Source organism: Lacerta agilis, chromosome 2, assembly GCF_009819535.1.
Source record: "Lacerta agilis isolate rLacAgi1 chromosome 2, rLacAgi1.pri, whole genome shotgun sequence".
In the NCBI taxonomy this organism is placed as follows: domain Eukaryota; kingdom Metazoa; phylum Chordata; class Lepidosauria; order Squamata; family Lacertidae; genus Lacerta; species Lacerta agilis.
The window spans coordinates 58,668,889-58,684,745 of record NC_046313.1 but is presented as its reverse complement, the minus strand read 5'-3'; the positions used below and the strand labels follow the sequence as shown (position 1 = coordinate 58,684,745).

At 39.6% G+C, this 15,857-nt stretch overlaps 1 protein-coding gene across 4 annotated transcripts in view; it reads left to right on the top strand.

Annotated features, from left to right (window-relative positions):
* Positions 1-15,640, top strand: part of RNF130 (ring finger protein 130) — a 37,825-nt gene extending 22,185 nt beyond the window's left edge. For 2 of the 4 annotated variants that reach the window (XM_033140276.1, XM_033140273.1), the window contains exons 5-9: positions 1,469-1,551; positions 3,242-3,338; positions 4,687-4,891; positions 7,851-7,944; positions 10,153-10,335. In XM_033140276.1, the coding sequence (XP_032996167.1) occupies positions 1,469-1,551; positions 3,242-3,338; positions 4,687-4,891; positions 7,851-7,944; positions 10,153-10,168 (495 nt within the window). In that variant the 3' untranslated portion in view covers positions 10,169-10,335. The other 2 variants (XM_033140274.1, XM_033140275.1) reach the window with 2 other exon arrangements.
* The last annotated feature ends 217 nt before the right edge of the window (positions 15,641-15,857 follow it).

Below are 15,857 nucleotides of genomic sequence, written 5' to 3'. Positions count from 1 at the left end.
ACGTGTATATGTCAGCGTTGAGGCCACAATCAGATGCTTGGGCTAGGAATTCCATGCCAAGGTTTCCTTAGACTCACAAACACTGCCTATGCAGTTGCTTTGAGTTTAGGATCACAGCCAAGAAGGAAGATGGAAACTAGGCAGTAGAACTCTTTACCTCCAAGCATTGTGATCTGATGTGTTGTGCTTAATGTTACTTGCAAGATGTTGCATGATGTAGGTCAGGCACGTCCAACTCCCAAGAGACTGTCATCTACTCCCAGTATAAAAAAAAACCCCGGCAGTGATTGTCAATGGAGAGGAGGAGAGGCCAAAGTTATTGAGCTTTTTTTTTTAGGGGGGGGGAACGCTCACCTACAACAACAATAACAAGCGGGCACAATGAGAACACCTACTTCTGTATCAAAATTTGTCAGTGAAAAAGAAAGAGGGAGGGCACAAGGGAGGAACAGAGCAAGGGCGGCAGGGGGCAGAGATTTTCACTTCCAGCGATCGGTAGGGATCCAGTGATCAACCACAAACATCTGGAGATCTATCTGTCGATCGCAGTCAACCAGTTGGACATCCTTGATGTAGATAATTTTGTTTGTTTGTACCCCGCCCATCTGATTGAGTTGCCCCAGCTACTCTGGGTGGCTTCCAGCTTACAGTATATAAAAACATAGTAAAACATTAAACCCTATACAGGTAAAAGCGTTGACGCTTAGGAAGCTGAATAACAACACCTTACCCATATAGCAGTTTTTCGTTTTCATTGGTATATATGTAGAAAAGGGAAGAGTATAATACCATGAGGAAAATCAGAAAGGGTGGGAGGGTCCTCTCTAGTCTTCTAGAACAGTGGTTCCCAATTAGCTAAGTACTGCAGAACCCGTTTCTCAAACCCCAAACCATGGACCCCCTACTTTTGAATATGTTGATACCTCTGTGTTAGTTTTTGTTATGTGAATGGTACCACCATACCTCCAACATGTCCCAGCACAAAACCAGGTCACGTGTCTTACTACAGGATATAAACCACCTGTTACTATATTTGAGAATGCGTAAGAATGTAGGACATTTCATTATGCCAAGTCAGACCAATGATCTAGCTGAAGGCTAGCAGTGGCTCTGCAGGGGCTCAGACAGAGTTCTGTCCCATCACCTGGTCCTGTAAATGAAGATGCCAGGGATTTAACATGGGATCATCTACATTCAGAGCAGGTGCTCTACTCCTGAGCTTTCACCCCTTTCTCCCCCATTAAAAGGAACAGAAGAAATTGCAGATATTCAGCCCTGTATTCTAACTGCTGGCCTCTAGTTTGATCCAAATGTTATGACCTACCTGTAATTGTTGACATTGAGGTGTAAAACATATGAAACACAGTAAGCATGTTTTAAAGTCCTCCAGCTCAGAGGACTTTCACTCTTGGATTTCTGTGACTGTTTGCTCTAGAGATTGGTTGAATATTCACTTTCTTCATTTTAGGAAACAGATCCAGACTTCGATCATTGTGCTGTTTGCATTGAAAGCTACAAGCAGAATGATGTTGTCCGCATTCTTCCATGCAAGTAAGCCAGTAATTCCTCTTCCCTTTTTGAGAGTGCTTTACCCTTGAAAATACATGTCTTAGGTTCATTATCCTTTTTGTCAATCTTGCCTTCATTCAACACCTTAGAACTTGTGTATTAATTTTATGCAATTTTGTGTGCACATAGTTTCCTCTAGAGTAGTGTGGGAGAACTATGCAAAAAGGCCTTGGTGGTGAAAGATACTTAGTATAGCCTGAAAAGAAAGTGGTTTGTGAATTAGGAGAATAGATGTGGTGGTAGTCAAATAAGACAATCATGGTACCCATGAAGAATTTTCTTGGTGACCCCCAAGGCGCTCAAACTGATCTCTGAATGAAGATGGGACCTGTGTGTGGCATTCATGTTTCAGAGTACTTCCTGTAGCTGGAAAGGCCCACCCCCTTCTACTCTAATTGGTTGTGAAGGCAACCCCTCCTCTTTGAAGGATATCTTGAAAGTGCCATGGAGGATGTTTGAGCTAGTTTGCGCAGTGGCCTGGAAAGGGAGAGGTAGGGTGGGGGCCACCACTTCTTTTATTGCCCAGAAAGGCATTTTATTTTGGGAAGCAGGAGACAGAAGCAATGGGAATGTATGTGGTATCTAGGTGAGAAGGAAAGGGGTTTTCTTTTTCACTACAGAGCACTTAAGAAATGCTGGAATCTGTAAAGACTTAGACTAAAATGTATTCAGTGCATTTGAATATTAATACAATTAAGACATATTACATAAATACAATGAACTTGGATCTCAATTTATTACAAATCTGACATCCATTCACTTCCCTTATTAAGTCCATGTGGTATTACTGTACAGTGGTGCCTCGCAAGACGAAATTAATTCGTTCCGCGAGTGCTGTCGTATAGCGAAAATTTCGTCTTGCGAAGCATGGTTGGAGGAAGCGCGGGTTTACGGGGGGGAAACCGCAAAAAGTTTTCGTTTTGCGAGTCGCGGCCATAGGGAAATTCGTCTTGCAAGTCACCCTTTCGTTAGCGAATGCCTTTCATCTAGCGAGTTTTTCGTCTGGCGAGGCATTCGTCTAGCGAGGTACCACTATTTAGTTTTTAAAACTACCTGACTTCTTACCTTAATAATTATTTAAGTATTATTTTTCTGATCCATATACTTTCTCAGTATACCAAAACTTTCAAGGATTTGACATCATGCTGTTGTTCTATAAAATATTTTAACAAATGCACATGAAGTTTTTATTTTTATTTTTCCTTCTGTCCTGTGTCCTCCTGTCTTTATCTGAATCTTTTGAGTGGTCATCTTAATATATAGCAAAGGACACAGGCATCGAACTGCATAAATAACCCAGTTCAGTTTCCATGTTCCTTGTTATATGCACACACACTAAAATGGAAGAGGAACTAAATAATGTTTTGGTATGCATGTGGCTGTTACTTAAAACCCCTGAAATTGGTATGTTCTGTTAAAAAAAAATGTAACACAAGCAGAAGTTATAAGTGAAATATGCAATCCATACATTCTCAGAAGATCTAAATATAGCTTTCCTATTAAGGAGTTAGTTGTACATTAAACCCAACTAAAGGATGATTGCCAATTTATTAGAATTCCCGAAATAAATTGTTCAAAATTCCTAATAATTTTTCTTATTATGACCTTTCCAGTATGTCTGGTGTTATTAATAGTTTTGCAACTAGCATTTGTTGTGCTGCTCTGTTTTCAGACATGTTTTCCACAAAACCTGTGTTGACCCATGGCTCAGTGAACACTGCACTTGTCCTATGTGTAAACTGAACATTTTGAAGGCTCTGGGAATTGTGGTGAGTCAAGTCTTATGTAAACAGTGAGGGATGTAGAGCTTTCTTTTCCAAAATGATCATAAATCAGTAAAGTCAGGTACGAGAGAACCAGAATTCCAGGTACTAGCCATTCTTCCTTTCTTGCATGAAATTACAATGCTGTTCCAGTTCTCCATATTGGAAGCATCCTTGGTAGTGGGTGTAAAAGGACTGTGGCAGAGGCACAGAGTAATTGGTGTCAGCACTGTGCAAGCACTGGGTGTCTGCCTTCCCAATAGTATATTAATAATAATAATTTTTATTTATACCCCGCCCTTCCCAGTTCAGAAACCCAGGCTCAGGGCAGCTAACAACAAATTTAAAACACTTAATTATAATACAACATAAAAGCAGCATAAAATACAGTATAAAAGCATGAATAACAATAAAATTCTAAGTTCAAAAATCAATTTGGGGGAAATCCATCCAATAAACATTAGTTAGTCACCACGGCTTGCTGGCTAAATTAGTCCTACTTGGGCCAGCGAGGAGGCCAGGGGAGATTTAGTTGTGGGGTCCCAGAGCAGGTAATCTTCATAAAAAGGGGAGGGGGGGAAGAGAAGGGAAATAAAAGATCAAGCTGTGTTCAAATTAAAGGCCAGGCAGAATAGCTCTGTCTTACAGGCCCAGTGGAAGGAGATTAAGTCCTGTAGGGCCCTAGTCTCATGGGACAGAGCATTCTACCAGGTTGGAAAGATCACTGAAAAGGCCTTGGCCCTGGCGGAGGATAGTCTGACTTCCTTAGGGCCCGGGATCTAAACTATAGTTATTCATGGACCTTAAGGTCCTCTGCAGGGCATACCAGGAGAGACAGTCCTGTAAACCACAAAGGGGTTTAAAGGTCAAAACCAGCACCTTGAACCTGACCCTATACTCCACCGGGAGCCAGTGCAACTGGTAAATCACTGGGTGAATATGCTCCCATGGCAGGGACCCCATGAGGAGCATCGCTGCAGCATTCTGCACCCGCTGGAGTTTCTGGGACAGTGTTTGGACTTACCTACTATACCCTCTCAAGTATATTTGCCTCTGTTACTTTTGGAATTGGCTCTTTGTACAATTTATCATCTGAACACTATCAGAACAACTTATGATGGGATTACTGAATCCTTTGATTTGGATGTGTTGCTGACTGCTGACAGTCCCTGTTCCCACTGGTTGCTGCTCAGCAGTAACTGCTTCTTCCTGTGAATCACATTTCACTATTGGATGCTTGTGCATCCCTCAGATAGCCTTCTGCAGACATTTTACAATATCTCTGAAGTGTTTATGATTTTGCCAAAAGCTTACAAAAAGGAAATATATTAACTTGCCAATACTGTGTTTTCAGACAAATGTGCCATGTGCTGACAATATGGCCTTTGACATGGAAAGGCTCACCAGAGGCCAACTAGGCAACAGGAGATCAGTTCTTGGTGACCTTACCAGTGACACCTCACTCACTCTTGAGCCCCTGCGTACTTCTGGAATATCACAGTTTCCACAGGATGGGGAGCTGACTCCAAGGACAGGAGAGATCAATATTGCTGTAACTAGTAAGTGAAATTTGGTTTTAATTTGAGCATTGTAGGTTTCATGTTGCTTTCAGATTTATGCTCTATTAAAATAACATGCATGAAAGTTTTCTATTAGTTTTAAGTGACAGTGAAAAAGACTCATATTGAACATCAAGACTATGAACTTGGAAATAGCTTTGGCAAAATCTTTTTCAAAATTAATTATCAAGTAAGAAAATAGATTATACAAATCATTTATTTAAATGGCTAACAGTTAAGATGGTTAAGTATTTTAACAATTTTCCCCGTCAGTGAATTATGTTTGCAAATAATCATGGCTGGATCTAGAAATTCAGTAGATTGCTCCAATTATATTTGCCATCTTTTTACCATTATTTTTGGGCTTGACGCAGTCTTCAAACAGTTTATAGTTTGAGTGCCATCAGAAAATCACATATGTCAATTGTTTATGAAAATCACGTATGCCAATTCAACAATTTACCTGTGAACACAACCGTGCATTAAATGAACTCTGGAACAGTGATCTATTTGAGCTAGCTGTTTGGGGTATGATTTAGGCAAAAAAGAAGACATAGTACCAGGTCCTAAAAGCTAAAGAACCTTTACTGAATATATACATAAGAATTTTACTTATGATTCTGTTGCACAGTATAAGCCCCAGATAAACAGTGTAGTCCTTTGTTCAATTCAGCTGCAACTCCTCAAGGGTAGAACTTTCATATTCCTGGTGCTAAGCATTGTTTGGTCTGCCTCATGATCAGTAGCAACACATGGCTTTTTTTCTGCCTAACAGGCCTGTGCAGAGCTTGTCTGAGGCCTGGGGTGGAAGTCTTGTTAGAATAAACTCAAACAAAAAAGCAGTTGGTCCCTGGCTGGGGCACCTGGCCAGCTTAGTCCTCTGATACCCAGGGCAAGTGTATCTGGTGTCCCCCCACCACCACCGCCCTGCATGGGTCTGCTGCCTAACAGACCAGGTAAAACTATTTTATGGGGGAAATGCAGTATGCACTCCGACAAAGAAGGATGAAAGTTTCTTTTAGTCCTCAATTTGCAAACTTGATGGTTATGTGAAGTTTTACTAACTAAATGTCTTTCATACACTATAAATGAATTGGTGGAACGTGGAGATACGTGGGAACACCTGAGCAGAAGCACTTGCATATTATTTGACCAGTAACTAACAGAAATGTTTGGGCCAATGTGACATATACTACCACTCTGTAGTTTGGGAGACTGGCAATTTTGACAAAAAAGTTGGGTTTGCCCCTAACATTCACCATACCTCCCACACATTTATTTAAAAACTTCAGGCATGGAATTAGTGCTGGCAGGTTTTGCTTTGTTATATTCCCTCAGAAGTTGGGTTTGCAGTGCTATCATATTGCTATGTGTGAAGAATTTCATTTGTCAGTAAAATATCCCTCTTGAAAATTGAGACTTACTATTGAATATGTAAGGTCCGCTGGGTGGTTGCTCGTGAGTAAATAGCCAAAACTCCGTCCTGTCTTTTAGCAGTTTTATTGTGCATACTACTGGTATTTACAGTGCAGAGCTACAAGTTCATGTCTGTATCAGTCACTTGCAGTATCCGGGAGTGGCCCCTACCAGCTGTGACCCCAACGTAAGAGTTTCGGTATACGAAATCTCCACCTCCTCTCCTTACGTTTCACCCCTCTGCGCACTTGGGGCGACGGAAATGGCATGTCTCCCCCCTCACCCGCAGGGCAAGGGGAGTGCAAGGTCTCTCCAATATCCCCAGAGCCTCTGCTCTCCAGTCTCTGAGCTGCCTGCCCCTCCCCACTGGAGACCTTGCTGCTTCCTCTGCTGGAGGAGGAGGTGCTGCTGGTCAGGTGGGGTCGGTGCTCTCTGTAACATCCCAAAAGCCCTTCCACCACCGTGCGCTGAGCCGGGGACAGTTCCCTGACAGAATACTTTCTACAGTCCTGGTTCTATAATCTTTAAGTGGGATATATATCTTAGAGTGACTTTGACCATCTTGAGAATGAGCAGTGGTAATGCACCCACCCTATTGTTCTTGGTTTTGATTATTGCTTGCAGGCCCAGAACATGTCTAAGAATGGATTGACAACTCTTTTTCATTGACCGGAAAGACTTACTTAATATTCATAACCACATAACTGTGCATTTAACATAGGTTAAATCTCAGTGTACAAATACTGCTGCTGGTGAGAAATACACATGTACAGCTATACACACACCTTCAAAAACAAGTGTATTAACTTGGCTTGAGTCCTGTTGCTTTTTCAGTCATTTAAAACGGAGATCATGATAAAGGAGAAGAAATTCATGGAACATTTCAAGCACTGTCATCTGAAAACTTTTCTGATTTATTTTAGTTTGTGTACATTGCACACATTCCTATGCCACAAAAAGTTAAAATCAAAGAATATACCTAGTTAGAAACGATGTCCAAAAAAATCACATTCCTTTAAAAAAATTAAGAAGTACTTTTGTGTGATATTTTTAGACTAAAATTATACTTCATTTTGCATTATTATTGACTCCCTGCTGAATTCTGCCTTTTAAAAGTGCTAGAGCACTTTATTTGCGGATAAAGGAGTGGAAGAGATGATACAGGATCTCTGTGTGTGCTGTCATTTTTTTTTAATACAGGTCTCATTTGGAAATAGTCTTGTTCCTTAACTGCAGGTAAAATTTTTGCTTATGCTTTCCTTATTTTGCATTTTACTTTGATCAGTCATTTATCATTAATGTCTGGACTCTGATCAATATTATTGTATCATTCCTCTTTTTCTCACTTCTCCCCATAACCTTGTTTGCTGGCCTTCTCCATTTAGTACCTTCTTTGCCTTCTGCTTTCCTCTGGAGCTTCACTTCCTGGTGCCCCTCATGAGTAGAATTATTGTCTTCTGCTTCTGATCTTTGAGGGCAGTTGCCATCGATTTGACATAAGCCTTCTTCCACGAGTGATTTCCTCCCTTTCCTTTGTCAACAGAAGAATGGTTTATTATTGCCAGCTTTGGCCTCCTGAGTGCCCTTACACTTTGCTACATGATCATCAAAGCCACAGCTGGCTTAAATGCTAATGAGTAAGTAAATGTTCAGATTGTGAGTGTGCCTACACATACAGCAGCACTGTAAAGAAATGATGAGTTGAAGAATTAGAAGGAAGAAGATTTGGGAAACATCCAGAATACAGCGTTCTTTTACTAAGTTGCAGTATCAGATTGTTAGAACATCTGAGGATAGGTTTTCCAAAGGGAAGGTACTTTTTTTTTAAGGGGAAGATGCATTAACATTCAAATTTACTTTGTATTCTGGCACTCTTGCTTTTTATTCATTTTGTGTGTGGATATGCGTGCATGCACTCCTTGTTTGGTTAAGTTTATATTAGCAAGCCTAACATTAAGAGAGAATTGTAAGGATCATTACCTAAAAGGACTTGAGTGAACAAGCCTAGATAGTGCATGTTCAGATTTAGATAAATAAATGTTATTTATTTGTCTAGGAATTATATTTAGGAAGTATGTTACAATAGGAAAGCTTAAGGGAAGTGCCAGAGAGTAGAAGGATGCTATTTTTTTATTTAATATTTCTCTTCTGCTCCCAGAGAACCAAGAGCAGCTTACAATGAAAAATACAATAAAACAAATAACTTTTATCACTAAAACACAAATTTAAAAACAATTCCTGATAACAATTTAAAAGCAGCAATCAATGAAGAATCAAGTTAAGGCTTAGTGCTGTATGTTTTTTAATAGCTGTTGAAAGGAAAACTTTTTTTAGCTTATGTTTAGAGGTGAGTCTCTTGTATTCCTGATTCCGGCGCAGTGTCATCACCAAGCAAGTGCTGGCTTGTGTTGTATGATGTGCATGAGTTTCCTGCATTTGTGCACAGCCTCTTTGCTCCTGCTTCACTTATTTCTTTGTGCAAGCTGGGAAACAAATCAGGAAGCCAGAGTTAACCATAGTTTCCTGTTACCTGCAAACTGGAGAAGCTATGGTTAACTGTAGATTCTTTGTTTCCTTACTCACATGAAGAGACAAGTGAAGCTGAAGCAAAGGGGCTGTGTACAAGTGCATGAAACAGATTAAGCCTGAATTTGTACAAACACAGCCACTGAATCTTGTGTTTGCCAACTTAATGGGCTGAGGTAATGGCACAGAGAGCAGGGCTTCTAAGGCACATCTCAAAGGTTTATATGGAAACTATCCTTGAGATAGCCTGGTCTAAGATTGCTTAGGGAGATAAAGATCCAACAATGATGTACATCCTACATGAAGTGAAGTATAGGGGAGAGCTTAAGGATGAGTATTTAGAGTGAACTAGGAGTGCACCAGCATATGTGTACTTAGTAGCTCCTGGTCCTGTGATCAGTCTGCTGTAAGTAAGGAGGACAAATTATACAGCAAACATATATTTGCAAGCAAATGTACATTCATAAATTATGGTTCTCGCGACATGTGGTGAGAAGCATGAACACAGAGCTTGCTCTCGCACACTGCCACATGAAGGAGGTATATAGGCTACATATTTTACAATAATTGACTACTTCACCAACGCCCTGGTCTGGAATAATCTTACAACCTACTCATGTAGCATTTTGGTTGGCTGCTTTCATATTTCCAAAAAGAGACTGGACTATTTTTCAGGGATTTCACACAATATTTCCTACTGGTGGTAGCTGCATTAAACTAGAAGTTACCTCCTAGATTTTTGTATCTAAAAGTAAAAATGATGCTTGCATAAATAGATACTACAGATATCCAAAACCACTTTCAGTCATTACTTTGCCATGCTGGAACAAGATGTGCAAGTTTCCCACATTTTCTATTCTCTGCCACATTGCATCCAAAATAGAACATGTTATAGTGCCCCATCTCTGATCTTTTGGGTGGAGGAGATACAGAGATTGTATTTTGGACATGACACAGCGTAATAGGAAGGGAAGCCAAGGGAATTTGTATATTGTGTTCACATACAGTATTTTTCTTTATTTCACCCCCCCCCCCCAAGGTGTAGTAAATAAATTAGAGTGGAGGTCAAGGTGGTAGCTAGAATTCATAATTTATTTCCCATTTTTATGTACCATCTATTTTAACTGTAATATCTACAGATTTGCCACTTGTGAAAAAGGAATAGCTATATGCCTTTCTTCCCATTGACTGAAAGCACTAGCAAGTTGTTTTTACTTGGTAGATAGGACAAAATATTCTGCTCATAATTTATTTTGAACATTTCTGCATTAAACAGCAACAATAAAATATTACTGATAATCTCTCTTACTTTCCCACAGAACTGAATGGTATTGAAGAAACACTTTGACTAATCGCTTTGGAGAGAGAGCGGCTTATTTTTATATTTCATTTCTTGATCATGTAACACAAGCATATGTTTTGTACATTCTATTTTCATAATTTGCTAATGCTGAAGCTTTGTATTACAAAAGACTCAATAAAAGGTCAATCATAAAAAATTATTCTGAGATTGAATTTTATTATACGCTTTGTCAGTGGAAAGTGTCGTGTCGTCCCCCCCAAAATCCGGTGAATATTTCCACCTAGTTCTATTAAATGTGTGGACATGTATCATATTTTGATCTTATACTTCTATAAATTCAAGACTTAGTTCCTTGAACTAAAAGTTAACACAGAAGTTTGCAGGAGGAAAGTTTTAGGTCCCTTCCTTCTGCCAGCATGCACGCTCTTCCCCAGAAAGCTGCTCTGAAAAGTCAAGAAGGCCCTCTTAAATGACGAGATGCTGACCCTCCATCCCAGTTTCTGATTTGATCCCGGAATGTCCTGATTTTCCTTAGGATGCCCCTATTTCCATCAGATAAATGTTAGAGATAGAGTGCAGGCCTGGTGCTGCTGCAGACGAATTGCCTAAAATTGAGGTCGGATCCTAAGTTAACTTACCTAGCAGTAAAGTTTCCCATTCTTTCCCTCCTCTAGTAGCCAACCATGCTCCCTTTTATATTGTTCAGGAGGGCCCTTTGATCTTCTACACTACATAGTCTTTTCAGAAGTCTGAGGGTAGCAAACATTCCTTCTGTGAACTTGCTTAACTTAGTATACAAGCCAAAGCTAACCTATAAATTAGAAAATGGCACTCACTTTATGGATTTCCATGAAACACTAACGCAAATGGGAAGCAGTTCTTGCTAAAGGAAGGAGGGCTTGATTTCTGCTAATCCTCCCTTGTTCCAGCTCCCTGTATCGTATCTCAATAATGCTCTGAAGGTATCTCAGTCCTCAAGGGTAGCTTTTTGGGGGTTGTAGTGGGAAAGAATAGGTGAGCAATTGCCTTTCCATAAGTGAAACTCCACTTGCAATATTTGGGGCTTAAATAATTATGACTCCAAATTTGTTCAGAGATTACAACTGATAATACCAGGTATCGGATATATACTGTTTTATAGCTACATACACATTTAGCTTGTGTTATTTCATTTTTTTTATTCTCATACAAGCTTCAACAACATGGCATCCACATGGTTTTGTCTTCTGTTTCTCATTCCTTAATACTTCTGCATATAAAGAATGGCAATTGTCTGTTTTTAGATAAGTTATTACAAAATCTAACGCTTGAACAACCTAAATTACCTCCGCTCCCTGCTGTTCGTACAAAATATTCAGGAAAATAAGAAATTGTCTGGTTAGATAGCTTTCATTGTTGTTGGGGTTAAATGGAGTTTTTGGCAAAAACATGATGTGTCAATAAAGGAATAGGTGTATAATGTATATAGGTATACATGCATTTATACATACTCTTTTCTCTCTTGACTCTTCTCCTGTGGCATTGGGGGAAATGGATTGGGTGGATATTGCGAACAGGCCAGGAATTCGGGCAAGGATATCCAGATCCAGTGGCCCTTTAGAATCACTGGCTGCATCAGGATCAACTGGGCAGGATTCTGCTCCTCCTGCAGGGAGACATCAGTTTCAGGGTGTGGCACAGTTGCCTCTGACAATTCTAAATTTAACTTTATCAAAGATGGGAAAAGAAGTTTATTTAAATAAAATTTACTCCTTGCAAACCACCTGATTGTCCCTTCTCTGCTACTTCTACGTCACAAATTATTCTCTAAGGGAATCAACAGTGAACACTAATGTGAAGTGTGTTCAGCTATTGTGATTGGAAATGAATGGTGTATAGGATTGCTTCCACAGCAAGCTCTTCCATTTCAAATTGGGTCAGTGACACAAAATCTCATGTCCCTGCTGCTTTTTCAGTAGTGGTGCTTGCTTGCACTTCCAAGCCATTGAACACAGCACATTCTTCTTCTTTTCTCATAGAGTAAGAATCATTCAGCTCTTTATAAAGAAAATCCACAGTGGCCTTGTTAGTGAATGTAGAGCTGTTGGGCTCTTGATTTCCAGCCAAAAGCTAATGTCAGACTTAATGAGATTGACTATTGAATCAGGCAGACAAAAAGGCATAAGCTGGCCAAAGCCAGAACCTTTTGTGTTTTTGTTCAATCAAAGTTTAACCTACTTTTGAATTTAGTACTGTGTTTAATTAAAATAAGCCAGTTTGCATTTCTAGCTATCAAAAAAGGAGCTGGTGTTCCTTTTTTATGATGCTTTTTAAGAAATATTGGGGCTGGGGATTTAAAAGTACTTCTTGAACTTGGGAAAGCAGCCAACATCTATATTAAAATAGTAGCTTAATTTGTAGCTGTCAGGAAGCCGTCAGCTGAGAAAGCAGCTTTTAGTAATTAGAAATGAAGTGTGTTAAAGTTTCCATAATAGAATATTTCAAAATGTCTTTGAAACCTTCAGAGATATGTCACAAATAAGGAAGTGACTTTGCTTTAGAAAATGTGAAAAAAATCATATTGAGGAGGGAGACCCATGTGAATTTTCAAAACATTGTTTAGCCTTTTTTGTTTTGAAAAGCTGAAAAAAACGTGTTCTTTATATGTTGAATGCCTGCATGTACATTTTATTAGCCAGTTTTGTAACATTTGAAACAGACCTCATGAGCATAGTGAACCTGGTCAGTTCTTTCTAGATTTCTGTTTTGTTCATTACATGTAGCAAAGTTGCTGTGCTAGCAAACAAATAAGCTAAGAATTTTTAAATGAACAGGAGGAAGGGAAAATGTATGTAGGTCAGTCCTTTTCGTGTCTCTTGATATGGGCTTGTCTTGTGAAACCCAGTCAAAAGGCAAGATAACCTTCAATCTGCAAGGCAACATGTCCTTTACTAGGCTCCATTTTCGGCAATTGGGAGTTGCAGGGAGAGACTATAGTTATAAGCAAGCTTCAGATTGCTTTAAGGCAACAGAATAAGCACATAACGTGTGTTTGCCTTCCTCATGCTAGTAACAGCAAGATTTGATGACAGCTTTTTCTTAGTGCACTCTGAGAGTAGGCATATAGTCTTCATCACAGAGATCAGGAAAATTGAACCAATTTGTAGTCAAAAAGCCCATGGCTGTGTTTAAATTTAGCCCATACTGCTGCTTTCACAGCAGTGAAAAGCAAACCTCTGATAGAAATCAATTTAGACTGTCAGTCAACTAACTGCAGCAGAAATCTTTTCCCCCCCAGCATCTTACTCCAGTGATGTAAGCAGCTTCTTTGTGGGGCCTTGGGGGGGGGGGATACTAAGGTAAAAGTTTGGATGAGAGGGATGGTAGAAATGTCTTGGAAGCTTACAAGGAATTGGTGAGTACAGAGCAATGTGGGTGAAATGACCTAAATAAAAAAGAGGAAAGTGTCAAGGACAGTCTGTGTTGAAGGAAACGAATGGAGAGAGAACTTGATAGGCAAATGTGACACGAGGCAGATCTGTAACCAGATTATTGAACAGATGTAAAATAATAGAATGGTATTAATATTTAACACTTAGAAAACATCTAAACTTTTTAAGCATTATACATAAGTTTAAAGATAAGACTGTCACTGCCTGCCTTGTGGTCATAGGTCGTATGTCTGGTGTCAGGAAAAGGGCAAAGTGTGCTTCTGCAGTCCCAAGTAACAGGCAGTTGGAGCAAAATATTCTTTAATGCAGGGTTGGGGGGAGCATTCCCTCTGCAGTTGTTCATATTGTGACCGATGAAAGAGATCTGGATACATTGCAGAAGTTCTATTTTCCAGGTGTCTAATATGTTACAGCATTGACTGCTTGCTGCACAAAACACAAGTTGCATGCTTCTGCACACAAGCCTTGTGGCCCTTCTTGGCAACTGTTTCATACACAGGCTACCTTGAATTTTATTTTATTTATTTAATTTGTATACTGCCCTTCATCCAAAGATACACCTACATGTCATCAGCTGAGAGTTTATTAAACCTGTACTATTACAATGTCAATACAGAAGTATGAATGGGTCTATTACTGGAAAAAGAGAGGTCTTTCTAATTTTCCAATAATTCACATAGTCAGATAACGATGGTTAATTGTTGTTGTTGTTTTTTTTTAAAAAAAAAAACACTTGATGTTTCTTTTGCATTTCTGTGACCTTGGTATAAATGAGTAGATTGAAATGTGTAAACTTTGTTGTTAGGAGAGTCGCTTCATTTTTTCTGCCTCGTTCCTAATAGGATTCTTTTTATTGTTGCTTCTTTCCTAGGTGGCCACTTCTTTCACCGTAATTCCCTCTCTCCTCGGAGCCTGGTTTATGAGAATGACTTCTCTTCCATTGAACCTGTCTTGGACATGTATGATGAGAACAAGACCTGAAGGGGATCGGCATTCTTACTGCTTTGCTCTCTGTCCCCTTTCCTTTTCCGTTTCTCATTCCTATTGTTGTGTACTCCTTCCATGGGTGTCCTTTGTCTGAAGAAGAGCTGCCTTTTCCAGAACATGTGCCTGGCTGCCAGGCTGCAAAGGTGAAGCTCAGCTGAGGCAATATCCAAGGATGACATCTGTAAACGGATGAAGTGTGTGCACAAAGTCGGCTGTTGGAGGTTGCCGAGTGACCAAGTTGTCATTAGCAGTGCCAGCGGGATGGTGTTGGTATGCTAGAGGTTTTGCCCTACTCTGTTTTAATTTTGTACGACAGTCACCTCTCTCGAGTAGGCACATGATATTTCTCTTCTTTTTTTTAAAAAAAAAAGTTGCAGTGTTTGCCAGCTTAGTTGCCTGATGGAGGAGGCGGTAGGCTACATGCCCAGAGCACTCCAGTTATTTTTCATTCTAACCTTGATCTTACACTGAACATCCCCATTCCAAAGGGATCTATGAGAAATGTATTAATGTTCCAGCTTTCTATTTAACAAGCTGATGGCAAAACAAGCCAACGTTACAGCAGCATTACAGCCTGCAATATTCATACAGGATTTTTCAGGGGTGGGGGATGAGGGTTCCTACTTCATTGCTGCGGTTAAATATGAACAAAAGCTGCTTAGAAAGAATGCAAAAAAACAAAACAAAAACAGCCATTTTTACAGCCTTCCTGCTGAAGGAATCTCAGACTGATGCTGCTGCTGAAATTTATAAAACCAATATTTGATCTTTAGACGATTAAGACTTCTTCAGAAGAACCCAGGAATCAGAAATAGGTTATTGCTTGTTTTTTTTTAAAAGGTGTGTACTTTTTCACTCTGATTTTTTAAAAAGCCACTTATGTTGGTGTTACTGAAAGAACTGGAAGCATCCTTCATACATTTTTACCTGAGATAACTAATAATGAAGCAACAAACACTTTTCTGAAGCTACACCTGTTCCAGAGGACATCAACAGTATGAATCCAGTATGGAGGAAATGCAGTTGCTACTTTGACATCCAGGAGTAAATCCATATTTACTAGAATGGGACAGTGGCTGTAGGAAATAAACTTTCCAACTGATGCAAAAATGGACAGCTAAAAGAACAAAGACTATAGGGTGTGTGTTTTTAAGTAGTTGGCAGTGTTGCTTAAGCAAAAAACAGCAATTCAGAACAAAATTATGTGATGGTGCATTTAAAGTAGCTTTTCCTACTGTGGATGCTGCATAAAATGTAACAATTGAGAATAGTCATTTCCCCCCCATTGCAAATCTGAGCTGCT